Source organism: Pseudochaenichthys georgianus, chromosome 9 (genome assembly GCF_902827115.2).
Source record: "Pseudochaenichthys georgianus chromosome 9, fPseGeo1.2, whole genome shotgun sequence".
NCBI classification, from domain to species: Eukaryota; Metazoa; Chordata; class Actinopteri; order Perciformes; family Channichthyidae; genus Pseudochaenichthys; species Pseudochaenichthys georgianus.
Genome location: NC_047511.1, coordinates 20693371 through 20713694, shown reverse-complemented (window position 1 = coordinate 20713694; position 20324 = coordinate 20693371). Strand labels below are relative to the sequence as shown.

The window sequence follows — 20324 nt, the reverse complement described above, 5'->3', positions numbered from 1 at the left end:
TATATCGACTGTGGGCACTTTGGTTTTGAATTACATATCCAGTGTCCATTGGTGTACACTACAGATGCTCTAAAGGCGATACACAACTCGGAGGCAACCCGATGAAGCTCCCCAGTGTGACCATTTTCAGGCCTTTTCTAACATGGAAGAAACACAACCTGGTCTTCAAACTGTTGTTATGTGCCCCCCCCCCCCCCTCTCTCTCTTTTATGGAAGACCAGACCCTACTGTCTTTCTTCAAGCTCCCCGTGATCTGAAATTAATCTTCTCTCTATTACTCATGAATGCAAAGATTACTCATCATGTGACTTGAAGGAGAGGATCCTGCGTTGCTCTTTCCAATCGTTTCTCAGTCAGAAAGATCTGTGTATGCCTCGCTGCTACCTGAAGAGATGCAATGTATGATTTTTGGCTCAGCGAACCAGGCCAAACCACAGGGTAAACCTTTCAGTTCGGAGGACAATAAAAATGTTTTGGATGGAAATGAACTAACCCAATACTGCGCTCTGGTTTGTGTTTTACTTTCGTTTTCTCATTTGCTAACTTCTTGGTGAGCATGTACAGTATATGGTAAAAATAAACACCTATCTTACAGGTCAAGTTTAATCTCAATTAGTCTTGTCATCTCCTCTTGTCAGCAGCAGCAACACCAGACCAACATGCGAGGCTCAGTTCACAGTCGGACTGGAATCAAGGATGACAGAAAATGATATTCAAAAATCTTTTATGTATTTTTGCTGGAGTTCTTTTTTGACCTTCTGGAAACTGAAGGTGATACTGAAAGTATATTTCATCGTCCCCATAAGGAAATGTGTTTGGTCTCTGCTCTGCAGTTCAACAGAAGGTACAAATAATACATACTACATAGTAAACAATAAAATACATGAATATATATGTACACATAAGCCTCGACTAGTCTGGACTGACAAAAGTACATCACCTGTGTATGTTATTTGTTTACATAAGATGCTAGAATTGCATGTCAGATGTAATTAAGGCAGTAGAGTGCATTATACTAAAAATATTAAGGCTACAAACACTATACAATCTAAGCTGCTTATTTGCTGTGTGCCATGAAAACGTTGGCATACCAACAAATATTAATACCAAATTAAAATATTTATATTTAACTTGTGTATGGACATAACGGAGAGGCTGCAGTGGAATAACTCAGCATTCACTTCTATAGGCACTTTACAACTAAACAATTTGATTGGCTGTGTGATAGCAGGCTCCGCGCCAATGTAGATGGGAAGAAAAGGTGTTTATCTGAAATTTGATTTGATCTAAGGTTTTTTTTTTTAGTGTTCTTAGTGAATGTAGAGAAGGCATGTCACTTGGATAGATTTAACTTAAGAGTGGTTTCAGCCACATGCACATTATCGCAGCGTGAGAAAAAGTGAACTTAAATGGACTAGTTCATTCTACATCTTTAATTATAAGACCTCAGGCCGGGTTTAAGTGTGCTCAATAAAGATGAACACAAGTGAAATACCTTTGAGAGAACAATGACTATGTTAGGGAAACCCTGCTGTGACTGCAGGGAGGTTATGGTTTCCATTGCTTGTTGGTTACTGATTTAACCAACATGAAATGGAAACCATTGAACGTAAATGGTGTCACTCGCTGTGTGCCAGCTTCAAACCAGCATTTTTCAGTGTTTCTGTAGAGACTTCTCAAATCAAAGCCAGCACAGAGAGCCACAGTGCTGGGAACTTAAAAGTGCAATCTGTGCCAAGTCACTGAATTATTATCCAAGCTTTAAAAAAAAACAACGAAATAAATAAGAGCAGGCTGAAAAGATCTGACACATTCATTCAGTCTTTAAAGAGGCCGGTTGCTGTTGGAAACCAAATGCATGCAAAGTGGGGGGAAATGAGCAGGCACAACATTAAGGGTTTAAGGGGACAGCATTGTAACTCAGATATATAGGTACAAAACAAGTGAGTAAATGACAATAACCACTTCTCATGCATAAATCATTGACCACTCTATACATTAATTAAACAAATATGTAGCTAAATTATATCATGTTTCTACTGCTGTTCAGGATGAGTGTAACATAGCAATGAAAGCAATAAGCACCATGTCTTCAACTCTTACACATCTTTTCAAAAATAACACACACAACTCTGTTCAATTTCCTTTGTAATTTTAATTCCCACAATTTAGTTTAAATGCAGACATTTTGTTCTCCACTAAAATCTTAAATAAAACATTACAGTACGATATATGCAAATCAGAAGAGCTTTAAGATGTTGTAGAAGCAGGCTACAGTTTCTCTTGATTTTTGTATTCATTACTGTTGTTTTTTCCGTTTTTTTACTTTTGAAGGACTGGACAGTTAAATAACAGTAAACAGACAACACAGAGCTAAGCCAGCCAAGGAGCACATCCTATTACAAAACAGAGCAGAAAACTAGAGACAGCACGCCACATCCAGATGAGGACCTGTGTCAGTACAGCCTGGAGGGGGCGCTATTTCAGCAGGTGGAGCTACAGCTTCACAACAAACTGCATTTGCGGCACGTTCAGGGAGAAAGAAATGGCGCCTGCTGTTTCTCTGCGAAGGTCACACAATAGGTGTAATGCAATAGAAGCACAGTGACTCCCTCAATGGCATTACACTGCAGTGTCCATTGATACTGCTGTCCCTCTCTGTGGGACCTGCACAATTATTGGAATTATTTCATCTACAACTTACTATTTAAAGGGCCCTGACAACTTGTTTTCTCAATCAGCTTTTTTTTTTAAGGCTGATTGTTTCCAATATGGAAACTACATTTATTTTGTGAAAGCAGTTTTGGTTATCTTTACGGGAGCGATTTCTGCACTTTTTTTTGCTCTTCTCAATGGTTTTAAATAGGCGAAGCTCTTTTGGAAATTAGAGGTGTCACATGGTTTATGCACCAATCAGAGACATTGAATCAACATGTGATAAAAGTCGTTAGATGTTTGCCAATCAAATACTATTAGCTAAACTTTTCATACCTACTATTTGTATTTAATGTTTTAAAGAAATACACAATATTTGAAACCAAATTGTCTAGGGCTTTAATATTGATAGAGCAATGGTTCCTAAACTTTAGAGTTTGAGCCATTAATATCAGGTTTTCTTTTCACTCCCCCCCCCCTCTTTGGACTGAGAATGCATGGAAAACAAAACAGAAAATGACAGTGCAGGTTACACAAGGGGCCGCAGTGATGCAGCACAAACCAGATATCTGAACCCTGTCCGACCTCAGCCCAGTAAACCTCATAATCCAACCTGAGGAAAGTGGATTCAGTCTCCTTTATTGTACCAACTGAACACGAGAGAACACACATCTACCAGCTACGACCACACTATATCCATCATATCAAATGTGCTCAACATATAAACAAAACATGAATGGATATTTTGTTAGCCTTTAACGCATGTCTTTAACTGTGCACTTGATAACGAATAATGTTTTTCTTGGATAAATGATAAGGAGTTCAAAAGTTATAAAGTCAATCGTGTTACATGCCTATTTATTTTAGAATAAGCAAAAAACAAGTGTTTTTTAGCTGTTGCTCTCTATAAGATGATAACATGTGCACAATATATTAAATATTCCAGTTACACTTTGAATAAATGGTTGTAAACTCTGATCTTGGTTATAGATGTTCTTTCTCCAGCTCTACTGTACCAGAGCACATAGAGTTTGCACACACACCATCTCCGTGCAGCCCCCTGTGTAACACACCCTGTGGAAGAGTGAAAGGGTATGAGCTTCAAGAGTGGTTACCTGCCAAAACAAGGAGACAAATGTCCTCATAGTCCAGTTATCAGTTACAGAGTAGGCCTACAAGATTTATTCTGTTGCCTACAGAGATTTTCGCTTTTAGTTTACCTACGGAGAGCAGTCGTCCTGATTTAGCAAGACTTCAAGCTGCTCTCATGATTATAAGCAGCAGGGAAACAAAATTACAAAGAGTTTTCATCTAAAATTCAAAAATATAAATGTAATTTAAAAATCTGATCTATTGGCAACCGACACAACGCCAAAGTTACAAAGAACACACGAGCGTAGAGGAGGTGCGGCACATGGCACCAGCGAGGAGGGATACTGATTTGTTAGAAGATCTTTTCTCAGAGATCTCTGAACAAATAGTCCTTGCTTCCCCCTCAGTCCACTGTGTGCCCTCCAGTGTCAGGAAGCTCACCCAGGTTAAAACTCAGATATGGTAGAAAAATATATAGTTGATGAAATGTCTCTAGTCATTCTCTTCATTACTGAATTGCACCCATACATGCAGTGTCAATGATTTGTATTAGCAGTGTAAAGTGACGGGGTCATGATTAGCACTACTGCTACAACAACAACAACAACAACAACAACAACAACATAAAAACAGTCATCACGCGCACACTTGCTCTCTCTCTTTCTCTCTCTAGACACTTCAGGTTATTTTATTTGTTTTACTTGCACTTAAAAAGTCATGGTTAATAGTTTGTCTTTCATTGGCATCATTAGGCAACAGTTTATTTTTTCAGATAGTCTACAATATGGTTACGATGTAAACACCACAGTACGTAATTATTTCACTGTATCTGCTCAAAGTAAAACACAATGTTACAAGGCAAGTGGCTACTTAAGCATAGATTTGTTCATGAGAAAGAAAAAAATGAAATTAGGAAACACAAGAACAAAAAAAAGAACTTGCAACACCTGGCATCGAGTTTGTTCAAATAAAAAAAAAGCTTTAAACTTTGTTCATCTACAGGTCAGGTGATCTGGTTAAAAAGCTGGTGATGATCAGTACTATCCCCCCCCCCCCCCGATACCATACCATAATGATCCTAAGACAGAAGTCTCGTGATAGTTTTCTGGCTTCGATTGAGCCCAAAACTGGAGCCTATGATATCTAGCTTGCCTTTAGCACTTCGATTGAAACACAGGTGATCAATAGACTAAATGCTTATACACTTCAAAACAACAACCAGCCCATTTTGAGGAGCTACACGTGTGGCTGGGGGTTAAATCCCCTTCCTTCCCACTTCTGCATAACTGGTTGGAGTTATAATACAAAGTGATATGACACATAATCGCCGTCTGACATGACGAAGCTGCCCAGGAGCATGAGGCCGAGGGTCGGGGCTGCAGAGACACGTCCTGGACTAAGACATGTAATCTGAGCGGCGATGCGGGATCAGAAACATGTGTCGAGGTCCATCATTGGCAGGGAGCCTTCAATGTAAAACCCTGACTCCAGTAGGTGAATTCTGTTATGAAAACAAAGGCAAACGGATGAAGATACAGTATGTGAACATTTTGTGGGACCATTTTAGTGTTTTTGTCCTGGTTCAGTTTTAGTGTTTTGGCTTCTGCGGCACCTAACCCTTTAAATGTCACTGATATAACCATCTAAACCTTTTATCAAACCTTTAGCTAAAGATCTTTCTGCCAATACTGTCACATTAACTTACATGATAAAATCAGAAGGATGAAATATCTCCAGTTCTGGCTTAATTACTTCCAATTTGTAATACTGTTTTCCAATCAATATACTTCTGCAAACCTATGGAAAAACAGCAGCTTGTCAAGTGTGTGTGTTCACTGAGTGCGTGTGTGTGTTCGCTGAGTGTGTGTGTACTCTGGGACACGACATCATGAAGAGGTGAAGAGCCCCCCCCCCCATGTTTAAAAACACACCATATGATCCCCATCCCGCCCCCGAACTCTAAGGATATTATTTACAGTACAAATTACAGTATATTACATCATTAAAAAATATGAGATCCATCTCTAAAAACATACAGGAGCTCTTGACAAAAATCAACTCTTTAGCGAATCAGGTTTCTGTGGCATCATGTGGAAAATAAAGCAGGGTGACAGTCCCGCCCCCCTCGGAGGCGTCCTATCCGTTTGGCTAGTTGTACCTGGCTAGCATGTTAAAGGTGAGACAATGGAGGGGTTGGTTTTCCACACGCACATCTGTTTCTTTTTGTCGTTTTCTTTTTCAACTTTAAAGCAAGCCAAAGTACAACAAAGCACACTCCAATACAACAATATGTACAGGGTTTTTTCTGGCATTTTGGGTCAAAAATAATGAGCACCTGCACGATTTTGCTTCCTGGGATAGCACGCAGCATGATGTTGTTTAAAGTCGGCAGATTTAACCTTTTTTTATTATTATTTTAAAGGTTTGTGCCGTCTTTTTTTTTTAAACTCATGATTTTTTTGTTTTTTTAAGAGTTACTGGATATTTCTCTGTTATGTACAGCAGATTGAATGGTACAGTGAACATGTTTGTAATACACTTTTTTCTTATGCACCCAAAAGAAGAGAATAAATAAAAACAATCAGAAACCCATAGGAGTCAAAAACATCTCCGGAGCCAGCAGCGTATGAACCAACCCTCCTCACATCCACAGTACAACCACGTCCATGTGTAAACCTCTGCAGTTCCCTCTCCTTATTTCCTTCTCCTTTATCTGAACCCCTGACACTCGGGCTCTGATTTTACCCAAGGTTCCCTCTATCTCTTCCTCTGACTCTCTGCCCCTCCCATGTTCTCCCTCCTGGCCCTCAGACGTAGGGCAGAATGCCGTAGACGAACAGGGCCATGACGGCAGCGCTGAACAGGCCGGCCACGGGCACTGTGACGAACCACGCCAGGAAGATGTTCCTGAAGAGGCGCCAGTCCACTGCCTTCTTGGAGCGGATCCAACCAACGGCCACGACCGAGCCCACCTGGAGGGGGGGAAGAAGAACAATCAGAAACATGGATGGTAGGGAACAAAATGTTTAAACTAGACAAATTCAATTTGAAGAGCTGTAGGCTGTTTATTATTTTGAACATTTTAGATAATTTCAGCTTGTTTTTGCAGGCATCTTTAAATGTTTATGTCCATCTGGATACGTACTGTGGAAAGGTATCATAGTACCCTTGTTCACAGACACGGTATGTATTATTTTATGTAGTCATGTTTCATGTCATGTTTCAATTATATTTGTTCATAACTATTGACATTTTTCAGATTTTATAAGGTGATTACATTACTTATGTGTAAAAATCGTACAAAACTATGTAAATATCAATTATAGATGTCAGGTTAAAGTATGAAATTAAATGAATGAATGTAGAAAAGGTGTAAGAGATCCATCGGTAAGGTAAACAATCACATCGAAACAAAAAAGCCTGTAATCAGCCTGCAGCTCCTCAAGACCTTTTGGGTCTAAACTGTAGGTGTTAGTCAGAGCAAGCTAAATTGTAAGATAGGGTTACATAAATTACATTATAGGGTGGACGCGTGAAATCAGAAGTTATGGTGCAATAAAAATCACCCTTTTTTACGTTTAGAGTTTTCTATTATTAATAGAGTATTCAATAATTTCTGCTAATGTCAGTCGTCCACCAATACACACTTCTCTCACCTTTAGTCAAGTTATCAGTTAAGTATAGTACTGAGTAAGAATCCATTTTGGAGAAGACACATGAACACATTTTCCAGTCCTTCAGTGTGTTGGAGAGTTGCATGTGCAGTGACTTGGTTTCAGCTCAGTTAGTGACACTGCAGGTGGGCGGGGCTTAAACCGTGCCTGCTCTTATACGGCCAGAGAAACATGAGACACCTTCTGTCCCACTCGAGACTAAATGTGGAAGGTCAACAGAGCCTACCAGCAGAGTATGTGTTCGATAAGTCAGTGTGACTCAAAGTTACACTAGTGCCAGACTAGACGACACACAAATATCTTTAGGGAAAGCATGAAGTCTTTTTCTCCCTTAATTTGGATGATTCAATTCTCAAAGCAGTCTTACTAAAGCCTGTGTGGAACAATATGTAAGCTTTGTGATCAAGAGGTGTGTTTGCAGCCAATTGTAGTATTTCAGTCATGCAGCAGTAGCCGGAACTCGGTGTGACCTCAGTGTTTGTGCTGCTGCCTGCCCGTGGAGCTTTTGGAACGACGAGTCACTGCACATGAAGTCACCGGGGCTGGGCATCCATTCAGTTTCGTCTGCACATTAGTTTAAAAAAGCCAAATGAAAAGAAGTTGCTCTTAGCTTAGAAAAAACCAAGTGGATGCCAGCCCACCTTCGCTCTGGGAGATGTTCACAGATGTTGTTGGATAATTTCGGAAAACTTCAGTCACTTTTAACAATCTGTATCACAAGTTCTCTAATATCTTCCAACAACATCTGGGCATCTCCCTCACACAGTCACTAAATCATGACAGTATACTTCTAACCTTTAGTAGATTAAGCATTTTATGCAAAGCAGATGATTATCCGTGGTTTAAGGAAGAGACAGGGGTAAGTGGAGGTGAGAAGGGAAAATAATGTATGGATGATGAAGTTTAGACAAATCGATTATCAGTCATTTAATACCAGTTTTGAGTCTTGTGCAGTTCCCCTTCAGCAGACTGTTAGACAAAATCATCTCTATCACAGAGACAAGTTTCATTTTACTTTTATGTTGTGAAGCAGCTATTGGGAGGAAACACATACCCCTTGTTTTGACCTGTCTCACTGACATCATTTAAAATAAGATGGGTGTGTTTACACTTAATCATCTCCACAAATACAGGCGACCAGTTTAAAGGTTATCTGCTTATTCGTTTTAAACTAGAAGATCAATACCGCGCTTTCTGGGAAAGGAGGCTAGTCAGAAAGCGTAGCTGTACATAGAAACTAAGGAAGAGCAAATGGCTCTTTTGTCCTTTTCCAACTAAATCTACATGTCATGTCGCTTGTTAAACGCTTTTATCCAAAGCGACTTACATACTCAATACTGTGGGCAATCCCCACAGGAGCAATTTGGGGTGAAGTGTGTTGCCCAGGGACACAACGACATGCTGACAGCAGTGGGGGTTGAACCTGTGACCCCCTGATCCGAACACCAACAAACAACCCACTGCACCACATGCCTCCCCATCTACCGAACAGCCCCTCTCAGACTGACTGAGAATAGCAGAATAGTGTCTGACATAAAATGCTGCAACGGTAAAGATTACTCCTAAAGAGTAGATCAAAATATGGCTACAGGAAGAATGTGAAATAAATTATAAAACTTCACAGGAAGATACACGAGTCTCTTTGCTTTCAATTAGTTAAATAGCTTTACACTTGTAATATACTGCTCTGTGTCTAATAGTCTTGCATACAATGTCATACATTTGTGTAGGGTCTGCTGCTGAAGGACAACTGTAGAAGTCAAAACAGCACCTTCAGGAGTTGTGATTGGCTTTGGCGATTCACAGCTACAGGTGAAGCGATGAAGGGGCTTCACAAAGAATGACACCAATACCTTGCAGTGGGTGGAGCTTATTGGGATGCCCACATTTGATGCAACAAGCACTGTTAGCGCACTCATTACTTCAATGCAAAATCCGCTGTAAAAACAGATGAGTGGAGAGACAGAAAGATGGAGAGGGAGAGGTAAAAAAGAGGAAAACAAGTGTGGCAGGGGGGGTTGGGAGGATGCTGTGGGTGGGGGCGTTTGGAGGGTGGATAACCCACACACCAAACCATGCCAGTGCTGAGAGGGCACAATGGGAGAGAGTTGGTGGAAGGGTCCGCAACGTCTTCCAGCCTGGATCCGATGCTCCTGCAAAGAAACAGGGGGGAGGGGCTGCACACTGCTGCAGGGGGCTGGGTACTGACCCAAATGTTTTGATTGTCTTTTAACAAAGTGAAAATAATGTAAACGTTGTCATCTCTGAGGTGCATTTTGATCTGGGCATCTTTGCGTACGCGACCAGGGAAAAGGTGATGTACAGATTGCTTTAATCTTAAATCAACGGCACAGTTTACAGAGTATTTCCCAGCCCAGAGCCCTGGGAGGCAGTGTGAGCTCCCTCTCCCCTGGAAATGCCTGTAGGGGGGGTTGAGAGGCCAGCTGGAGGCCCCTCGCTCATACCTTGCAGTGCGTGGTACTGACAGGGATTCCGATATTGGAAGCAAACACGACTGTGACTGCAGAAGCCAGTTCAATAGTGAATCCACTGTGGAGAAGGGAGGGGAGGGGGGAACAAAGAGACATCCTTCATTGTAATATCTGGGTTGAGCTGCTGATGGCACGGCCCACATTCATAGGAACACAATAATAGAGCAGTTTAAACAAAAGAAACAACATTTCATCCCTCTGACACACATACACCCACACCCAATATACACAGCGTTTCTACGAGTCCTATATGTTTGTACACAACTAATAATTCCCATCGTGCTGATCACTTCTGTCCAATTTTCCATAACATTATTCACACTTTGACACCAGACAAAGAAACACAAGAAACATTTGGCCATTCACTTGGGAAGTAAATTAAGGATTTAAAAATAGCACGAGAGATACAAATCAGGAACTCTAAATGAGTGAAAAGACAATAGCTGAGGTGAGGTTCTGGGTAGAGGCAGTGTTGAATATGCTGAATCATGAACAGCTGGGCAGAAGAGCTCTTGTGATTCGACTGGAGTCAAACTTTGACTACACTTGAACCCATCTGTGAAAGGACGTTCGCTGTATGTGCAGACATATTTAAGACCGGTGTGTGATGTCCTGGTGGGCTGGGGGGGTTTAAGAAGCAGACTATGTGATTGCATCATACCCAGTTCAAGACTGGTCAGGGGGGGACTGAGTCACATGTCATACGCTATCCGTCTCTCTCTCTCTCTACATTTTCCTGTCAGCGCTCAGCTACCAAATGCTCCCTAGCAAAAGGCAAAGAAAAGAAGACTGCATGTCTCTCATCAAGGCAGTAAGAAAGATGAATGGATCCGAGCCATCAGTTATATAATGTTTTACACCTGTTCTTTGGAGAAACGTCTTTTGTAACCATTCATCTTCCAGAGGACCGGTCACATTTTATCACCATCTCAGTCTGTCCCGTGGTGGTTCAACAAGAGTGCTGGCTGGAAATCCATATTTCACGTTTATACAAATACGTTTTACTGCTGTGATACACTGCCATGTTGAAGTGTCCACTGTGCCTGCTGGGATACCAGGCAGCCACTGTCCGACACACATCTACACCCTTTCCTACCCTCGACCCAAAAACACGTCTTTGTCAAATTGATGCATGGAAACAGACAGTGGAGGGAAGAGAGCCTTTAGAACCGCTAAAGACTAAGCTGGTGATGGAAAGAAGGGCGATTAAGAAAGAAAGACAAGGAGGCACACAGCCAGAGAGAGGGGCCAAGGAGGAGGAGAAATGAAGAAAGTTGGAGAAATAATGAGAGTGAGAACAATTGAGGTACTCTGGGTAAGAGGGAGACAGATTTAGAGGTGAGACGACGATAAAGAACAAGACAAAGGTGCAGTGAGGATATGAAAATGGAAAGGAAGGAAGAAAAGGAAGCAGTGGAGGAAAGGAGAAGAATAGAGGGTTGATTCCAAATAAAAAAAGGAAAAGATTTACAGGAGAGGCTCGGAAGGAGCATGAAAAAAGGAGGAAGACAGAGGGGGAAAAAGGAAAGTGCCAGAGAAGGAGTCAGGCTGGCGGCCCTCGCTGCGGTTGGAGAAGAGAGGCCAGGGTTCCCACTGTGGCCCCTCCCTCACCCTTCCTGCTCTACTTCTCCTCATCCACAGTGCCAAACAACTTCCTGTTACCCAGTGCCTGAAAGGCAACAGAGCACACACGCACACTAGCTGCACCAATTATCCCCGAATATGTGTGCATGGATACATTCACACACAGCGACCTGCAGGCATAGAGCCTAGCTTTCTTCGGCTGACACGATACACACTAACATCCTTGAGGTATGCACACATATGCACACACACACACACACACACACACACACACACACACACACACACACACACACACACACACACACACACACACACACACACACACACACACACACACACACACACACACACACACACACACACACACACACACACACACACACACACACACACACACACACACACACACACACACACACACACACACACACACACACACACACACACCATTGCGTGGGAAGACGAGGGGACAGGGAACGAGAGATTAATCTAAAGGGCCGAGCAGCAGCAGGGTTTATGTTGCGTGATGTCTGCTGCTAAGGTTGTAGGATGTAGTTCCCCCAGGGCTTCATGTATAATCCATAAGACTTGGTATTTATTCTGAATTATTATGTAAGAAGTGAAGAAGGTCTGAAGAAAAAGGAATCATTCCTACTTCATTCTCTATACAAATGTCTTTCTATACATAACAGTCCAAGTAGGAAGACTGTGATTACTGTCAACAGATTCAATTACATTTATATTATATAGATGTTCATATTTATCATCAAATACTGTTTACTTGTCCGGTAATATGTGAATACATTTTGTTAAAATATAAAAAAAGGTCTGCCCTCTTGATATAGATATTTTTATATAATTATCATGTAAGCCTTAAGAGATAAAACTGATAATGTAAGTACAACATTGTACTTGCAAAACGCATGTGTGGTAAGCATGCTTTTCCCTGCAGTGGCAGCTCTGTCTGGGAGTAGAGAGTGGGTAATCAGTGCATGCTCAAACAAGCGCCCTTGATTAGTCAGACAAGTTTACTGTACCTATAAGGGAGCACCAGAGGAAACAGAGCAGGGGCTCTAATCATGATTGTGCTGCAATTTGCTGCCAGCAGAGTGGATTTAACTGTTGAACTGCCATGACATTAAATTACTTTATTAAAATGTGTGTGTGCATCCTAATAGAGCCGTGTGCACCAAACACTTACCAAGGACGCTGTTTCACTGGATGGACCTGTGTGTGTCAGCATGTCGAAGCTTTTTGAAACAAGTTGAAAAGTTGACCTCCTCCGTATAAACACTTTCTTTCTCACCCATTTCCCCCCCCCCCATGTGGTGGCTTTCTCACCTTGACGGGGTGATGGGGGTCAGGTCTTTTCCCATGGTCTGGATGACGCGACGGCCCCACACCCACAGGCCGGCGCAGATGCCTATACCGCCGTAAAACAGCAGCCAGAGGGGGGTGGCAGCATCCTGCATCACACCCCCCTGATCGTAGATCATCCACAGTGCCACCAGGGGCCCGATGGCATTACTGCGAAGGTGAGAGAATAAAAAGATAATTATTTAGATATGGAACACCATTTGTTGGTGACAATTCATATTATTGTTAATAATCTACACAAGGCCTTGTGTGGGGTGTATTTCATGTATTGTTATTTTATATTCAAAGCTTCTATTGAAGCCTTGAAGACCTCGTTGTTATATATATTGTTTAAAGGGATATCAATGTTTTAATGGTGCTGTTAGATTGCTTGTAGAGCACATTGGTCATACAGGTGTGGACCTCCCTTTAGGTACGGTAATTGGTAAGCTAACTTTTCAGAACATCAGTGACAATTTAGTTTTTGAAAGGATAAACACCAACAAATATGGAATGAAGCAGAATTGTTTGTAAGATGAGAAAAGAATGTGTGAATTTTGGAACTGATAACATATATCTTAGTTTTTTTAGTACATTTTGATTTGAAATAGATGAGCTGCTACAAGGGAGATGTGCTTTGACGAGTGCAGTGTTTGTATGGGATGCTGTATGTCCTGTGAGCAGCAGGAGGCAGTACCTGACATCGTTGCCTCCATGGGCAAAAGAGCCGAAGCAGGCGGTGAGGATCTGCAGGAAGTGGAAAAGCAGGTACACCTCAGGCCTGTCCTTCTCCTCCTCCTCGGCCAAGTCCTCCAGAGGCACCGGAGCGGGAGCCCCATCTTCATCCACTCCTTCCAGCTCTGTGGCCAGCTTCATCTCCACCCCACCCTCCTCGGCCTCAATCTCAGCCTCGGCCACAGCGTTGCAGTAGGACGAGTAGCTATCGTAGCGTATCCTCTTCTTGGTGTAGGACACGCTGTTGCTCCTGCCGCCTCCTTCTCCCACCAGCTTCTCGCTGTCGTCGCGTGACTCTGAGTGAATGAGCGGCTGGACGGGCATGCCGCAGATAGCCGCGGTGTAGCAGGTGTAGCTGTTGTTGCGCCGCAGCAGGCGGTAGTTGTTGTCTGCCGGGCCGGCGTTGGAGCCAGAGCGGTCGCTTTCGTCCATGCGGCCCACGTGGATTTTGTGGAGCAGGTCTTTGTACAGACCAGAGTCCTTGTGCACTGTGTGGTAAACTTGGCCATCGCTGCGCATGTGGCCATCGAAGGTGAAGCTGCCGTTAGAGATGGGGGACTTGAGGCAGCCGTTGGTCATTGAGTTGGTCCGGCCTGAAGGAGAAAGAGTTTGAAAGTTGTTGTAGAAGCACAACTTTTGCAAGTTAAGAGATACACTATCACAGCACATTGACATCGGGTTTCCCTAAACATAGAGAAACCGAGAGGGAACTAGACATGTAAATAATAAATATTATTTTGGGAAGAAAAGGGATGAACTATCTTGATTGATTGATTTAATTATATCTCTCGAAAGTCACAAGACATATTGTTGTCTTTGAAAAATAATATTATTTCAGTTTTACCGTACGCCCTGCCGTTTGGCAGGATGTTGCCTCCATTAGCCAGGTTGTTGAGGTCTCCGCTGGACTCGCGGTCACTGCCCCCCCCGGTGAGCGGCAGCACGGCTTCGTCTGTGCCCTTGGCCCCTGGGAGCTCCCTAAAGACGGGGCTCTCCTCCTCCTCTTCTGGGATCTTGTCCAGACTCTCATCAGAGATCCGTGCTAGAGCCTGCTCCTTCTTGAGGCCACCTGGAGGAAATCAAGCAAAGGAGGGTTTAGTTGGACATACTATCAACACCGGATAAAACTGAAAACGCTCACTACAAATGCTAACAGAGTTTACAGGGCATTGTATACTAATTAAACTCTTAAAATACGATAATGGTATTAACCAGGGCTGTCAGTCGATTAAAATATTTAATCGCGATTAATCGCATGATGTCCATAGTTAAACACGATTAATCGCAAATTAATCGCACATTTCTTATCTGTTCTAAATGTACCTTAGAGGGATATTGTTCAAGTTTTCAATACTCTTATCAACATATGAGTGGACAAATATGCTTTATGCAAATGTGTGTTTATTATCATTTGATCAATGACAAATAATCAAATGACAAATAATCTCATGAATATTAAACACAACAACCTCTGAACATTACAAATATTCGCCTCAATTCAACCTGGAACCTCTCTCATACAATACAATAATACAATACAAAGTGTGTGTGTGTGTGTGTGTGTGTGTGTGTGTGTGTGTGTGTGTGTGTCGGCGCAGTTGTCGACGAAATGCCGCTCCTCTGTTTTCATAACTGTCAAAGCATGAGCCTGAAGTTCCCACTGTGGGTCAAAATAATGCGCTGTGACCCCGAGGTGACTGTCATTACCGAGTGAAGTCCAATAGTCTCCGGTGAGCGCCACTGTGGAAGTCTTTCTTAAATCCTCCTCTACTTTCACTTTTTGGACTCCATACAAGTTGTGTATTTTCGACACAGTGGTGGCTCTGGAAGGCAATTCATAAGTGCAGTCGTTGGATGCGACCCGAATTATATCACGCAGCCTCTCGTCCTCCACAATGTTAATTGTCCTTCAAGCTGTAGCCACCCATTTAGCGACCTTTGTTGAAAGTTTGCTGCTCGTAGACGTGTCCGGGCGTCTCCCCCGCACACTTTCAAGTGTGGTCTTCCGCAAGCGGGCGGCAGGAGCGGGGCTGTCGGCATCAGCAGTGTGCTTGGATTGTATATGGTATTTTAAACTCGATGCGCTCTGAAACTACAGGGCGGCCGAGGACAAAAAATGCACATGCGTTAATCGCGTTAAAATAATTATTAACACGTTAACATAATTATTAACACGTTAACTTGACAGCCCTAGTATTAACATGTGAGGGTTTTATTTTGATATGTCTAGGTAATCATTTACAGTATGAAAGTGGAACATTATAAAGTCAAACGGCGGGTAGTAAAGACTGAGGTTTTACAGTAAAGCTTTTTTGGATTATTTCCAATTAGAGCCGTCTGATGAAATCAGTTCAACAGTTTCACAAGTGTTGAAAGTTGAAACTCAGATCATTTTTTTCAATTAAATTGTTCCAATGCGTCTTTAGTGAAAGTGTATAGTTACTCTGAAGTAATATCAATAATGATTAATAATAAATTGCCTGATTTTGGTTGAGAAAACTATGCAGCAACATTCCACAAACACAAGTACAGCCATCAGCTGATCCTGACTAATCCCAGTGCTGACTGACCTGATGCCCCACAACTCCTCACACACCCCTCAGTACACACACATAAAGTCAGCCACCACCTGCTTCAGTTTGACGGATGCAGCAATATCCAGATTAGGAGCGATAATATCACCTATAATCCTCACCGGCATTCAGAGGTCGCAACACGTTGAGCAACAGATCGGCCGCGTGCAGGCTCGGAAAGTTTGACAAACAATCGTTCTATTTTAAGCCTCAATGTTGCTGCCTCAATAAGAGCAGCTCTTTAGTTCTTTAGTTTAAGGTCTGTCAAACTGTGAGACTATCTCATATTATATTTTCATATCAGCATTTATAATGTCTTAATTTGGAAGTATTACTCAGTCTGACCTTAGTCTTTTGATTGTTGAAATAAACAAGAGTTCTTATTTGTCTGCATGACATTAAGTAAAACATTCAAAGACAGACTGCCTTGCTTATAACCAGCAGCTGCTCTTTCCACTGTTTTATTTACTGTGTCATGTTTTACAGCGTCGTCTGCTGTGCTGCAAGCTGATTTTTCCATTAGAGAAATAATTCCGAAAGCTTTCCAGCTCCAGGCCATGATCTGAACCCCTGCATCAGGCCAAGGAAATATGAAGCTAGAGGATTTCCAAAGTGTGTAAGGAAAGCAACAGGAGCACTCCTCAGAGTTCACAGAGTTTGGTGCCTTCAGTGTCTCTGGCAGAAGGCAACGAGAGAAAACATCCGCTGGCATCCCTTGTTTGGTGTTGGAGCACAGAGTGAGCAAACAGGCACTGAGGCTCCGTTGTGAGGCCTGGGTCAGAGTGCCCGGCTTTTTAGATGGCGTGAGAAAGACTGGACACACACAAGCACACACGTACACACAGGCGCATACACCTACCCGCTATTTTCCTCCTCATCCAGGGACAGACCAAAAACCAGACCACAGCTCCACAGATCAGCGACCCGGCTAAAGTAATTAGAAAGATCGACCACACCGGGAGCATCTCTATCCCAAGCACTGCAATAAATGGACAGACAATAAGAAAATGTAAGAAAATAACATTTTGAAAGTAGTTTTGAAGTATTATAATCTTCTCAAACTCTCGAAACAACTTTAAAGGAATTTTTGAAGGTTGCGACTGAGCTGATTTGATGGTACGTTGCGTCAGACTAAATGAACAGAGTTAGTATCTCAGTATCATTACCTGGGGCTCCAGTGTACAAGATGGAGAAAGTGTTGATTCCAATAGTGGCTGCGTAGAAGACAGGTAGCGCTCGCAGGCCATTAGGGACGGAGTCGTCCTGTGGAGCAAAATACATTAACATTGATCAGCAACTATTTTGATAACCTGTAAATAGTTTCAGTGATTCTTTTTTTTTACAAAAAACGCAAAACATTTTGTGAACTTAAGCTTTTCAATGGTTCCGATTAGTTCTTTTGTAATATACGATTTAAAAATGTAATCGATTTGGGAAGTGAAAAAAAGGAAGTGAGATATTCAGAACAGGTTCAATGTGTGGTCAGAAAATTAGGTCAGTGACGAAGTAAGACACTTAATTCTTTCACAATGTGCTGTTTACTGCTAGTATGATCTAAAGTGCAATATGAACGCCCTGCAGAGGTTTTGGGCCTCACCTCCACAAACTAAACAGTCGTGTCAAAACTAATCACCAAACATGTAGACAAAGGTTTTGCTCCACTCCACCCAATGCAGTTTGGTTTTCGTGCTCACCACTCCACTGAGACAACTAACTGTGTCTTTGTGGAAAAGGTTAAATGTATGTTGGACACGAGCCCATATTTAGGTGCTCTCTTCCTTGATCTCAGGAAGGCTTTTAACACTGTTGACCACCAAGTGCTCCTTACAAAGCAGACGTATTTCAATTTTTTGGCAGATTCAATACAGTGGGTTAAGTCTTACTTATCGAACAGAAAAGAGTGTGTTTTGGTCAACGGAGTCAAATCCCCCTACCTTGTCAACCCTGTTGGGGTTCCACAAGGTTCCATTCTTGGACCATTACTGTTTTCTCTGTACATTAATGACTTGCCTAATGTATGTCCTGAGTTGAATGTGCAAATGTATGCCGATGATGCGTCATCTTTGTACATGGGAAAAACACTGAAATTATCTCATCCTGTCTCTCAAATGCTTTGGACATGGTTCAACACTGGCTGAACAACATTTGCTTACAGTTAAATGCAAAAAAAACAGTATGCATGATGTTCAGTAAACGACCAGTCAAAATCGAAGGATCCAATGTATTTTTAAACGGAGCAGAAATAGAACTAGTCTCCCACTTCAAGTATCTTGGAGTCATAATGGACTCGAACTTGACTTTTAAGAAACATATTAAGAAAGTATCCAATACCATTAAATTCAACTTGCAACATTTTAAACAAATTAGACATTTCTTAACTGTCAATGCTGCAAAGTCATACTTCCACTGTATGATTCTATCCCACATTGAATACTGTTTGACAAACTGGTCGTTTGCTTGTGCCACAAACCTTAAACCAATAGAACAGCTGTACAAGAGAGCTATCAAGGTTTTTGACAGAAAGCCATATTCATACTACCACTGTACCATCCTTGAAAAAAACACAATTTCTTGAGTGTTGACCATTTTAAGTATTTTAAAAGTATATGCTTTATTTATACATTTTTAGTGTTTTTGTGGAAAAACACACACTGGACGCTGCACTAGGTCAGAAACCAGAGGAGACTGTGTCATTCCCCACTTTGAACAGGTGGGCCTTTTCAAGCCCCACCTGTTCCTCATCGCTCCAATAAAATGGTAGGCCAAGCTTACAATTGTCAAATGTATCGTTCTATAACAGGGGTCTCCAACTTTTTTTAGGATGAGGGTTACTTTCAAAAAATAAAACAAGTCGTGAGCTACTTTTACTCCTCTTTTTTGTTTTTTTGCAGTGTATATATTTAGCACATTTTAACATTATTATATGCTACCTTTAACCTTTGAGTGCTGTTTGGGTCTGTGGGACCCGTTTTCAGTGTTTACTAAAATAAAATGTATGCAATTTAATTATTTTAACCTGCTTTATTTGGTGGTGGACGTCACATCCTCGAGGGTCCGGGGGCATGCACCCCCAGGAAGATTTTTTTTAAATGTTGAAGTTAAATGCATCAATCTGGTGCACTTTGAGCTAGGGCTGCTCAATTAATCGTATCTTAAATCGCAATTACGATTTTGGCTTGCAACGATTATGAAAACAACATAATCGATTTTATTTTTTTTTAAAATAGGTTTTTCAGTTGAATTATACTTAAAGTTCGGGGTAATCAACTGTTAAAAACATACTTTTCAAGTTATTTTCTTCAATAAATTGATGTTTTTCAAAGTAAATGGTTAATCGTTTTTAATAATCGTGATATCAATTATTGACCCAAATAATCGAGATTATGATTTTTGCCATAATCGAGCAGCCCTACTTTGAGCCCAACATGAATTTATGGATACAGCTCTCAACACTCAGATGAAAGGGAGCTGTATACTTTTCAATAATCCAAACATCTTTAGAATATGATCACAACAAATCATTTAAACTTGTTTATTCTTATCTTATGTTACCTAGTTAGCATTCTTTCTTTTTATTTATGCATATTTGACTAATCCCTCCCCTTTTAAACTTTTTACTGTCCTATAGTACACATTGGAATGATTTCTTACTTTATTTTTTACAACTTTATTAAACAGATAAAGGTGTGCTCTCTCTCTTGCTCTCTCGCTCTCTCTCGCTCCACATTGCTTTTCTTCCCGACTGCAACGCTGTTGTGTGTGTCTGTGAGAGCCTTTCACATGTGTGTATGAGATATTTTTACCAGTAGCGAGCCTGTCTCTGAGGGCCTAAGATATTCTGCAAAATAATATTTAAAAACATTAAAACAAATTATATTTTTCTTTATATATTTTTTTTAAATATGTTTTTAGTAATATTTGTCATTAGTTTTACCAAAAATAACTTGATTAAATTGTATTTAAAATAACATTTCCAAAGAAATAAATCCTTTGAATCTGCCTATTCAGTTTCTGTTTGAATGTGAAGGGTTAAATGAAAGAAGCTCTGTGAGTCTGCGAGTCTGTGAAGACAGGAGCTGATTGGACATCCAGCTATGAATTCACAGAGGGCCCGCTATAGTAACTGAACAAGAGAGTAATGTCAAATGACAGTACAATTA

At 41.4% G+C, this 20324-nt stretch overlaps 1 protein-coding gene across 7 annotated transcripts in view; it reads right to left on the bottom strand.

The window, feature by feature from the left end:
- Positions 1-2135: 2135 nt before the first annotated feature.
- slc20a2 (solute carrier family 20 member 2) overlaps positions 2136-20324 on the bottom strand; it is a 59881-nt gene continuing 41692 nt past the window's right edge. For 6 of the 7 annotated variants that reach the window (XM_034091070.2, XM_034091064.2, XM_034091068.2 and 3 more), the window contains exons 5-11: positions 17331-17427; positions 17024-17143; positions 14436-14660; positions 13554-14184; positions 12842-13027; positions 9887-9971; positions 2136-6719 (exon numbers count right to left, since the gene is read on the bottom strand). In XM_034091070.2, the coding sequence (XP_033946961.1) occupies positions 6555-6719; positions 9887-9971; positions 12842-13027; positions 13554-14184; positions 14436-14660; positions 17024-17143; positions 17331-17427 (1509 nt within the window). In that variant the 3' untranslated portion in view covers positions 2136-6554. Of the gene's footprint in view, positions 6720-9274; positions 9360-9886; positions 9972-12841; positions 13028-13553; positions 14185-14435; positions 14661-17023; positions 17144-17330; positions 17428-20324 lie in introns of all 7 variants that reach the window. The other variant, XM_034091072.2, reaches the window with a different exon arrangement.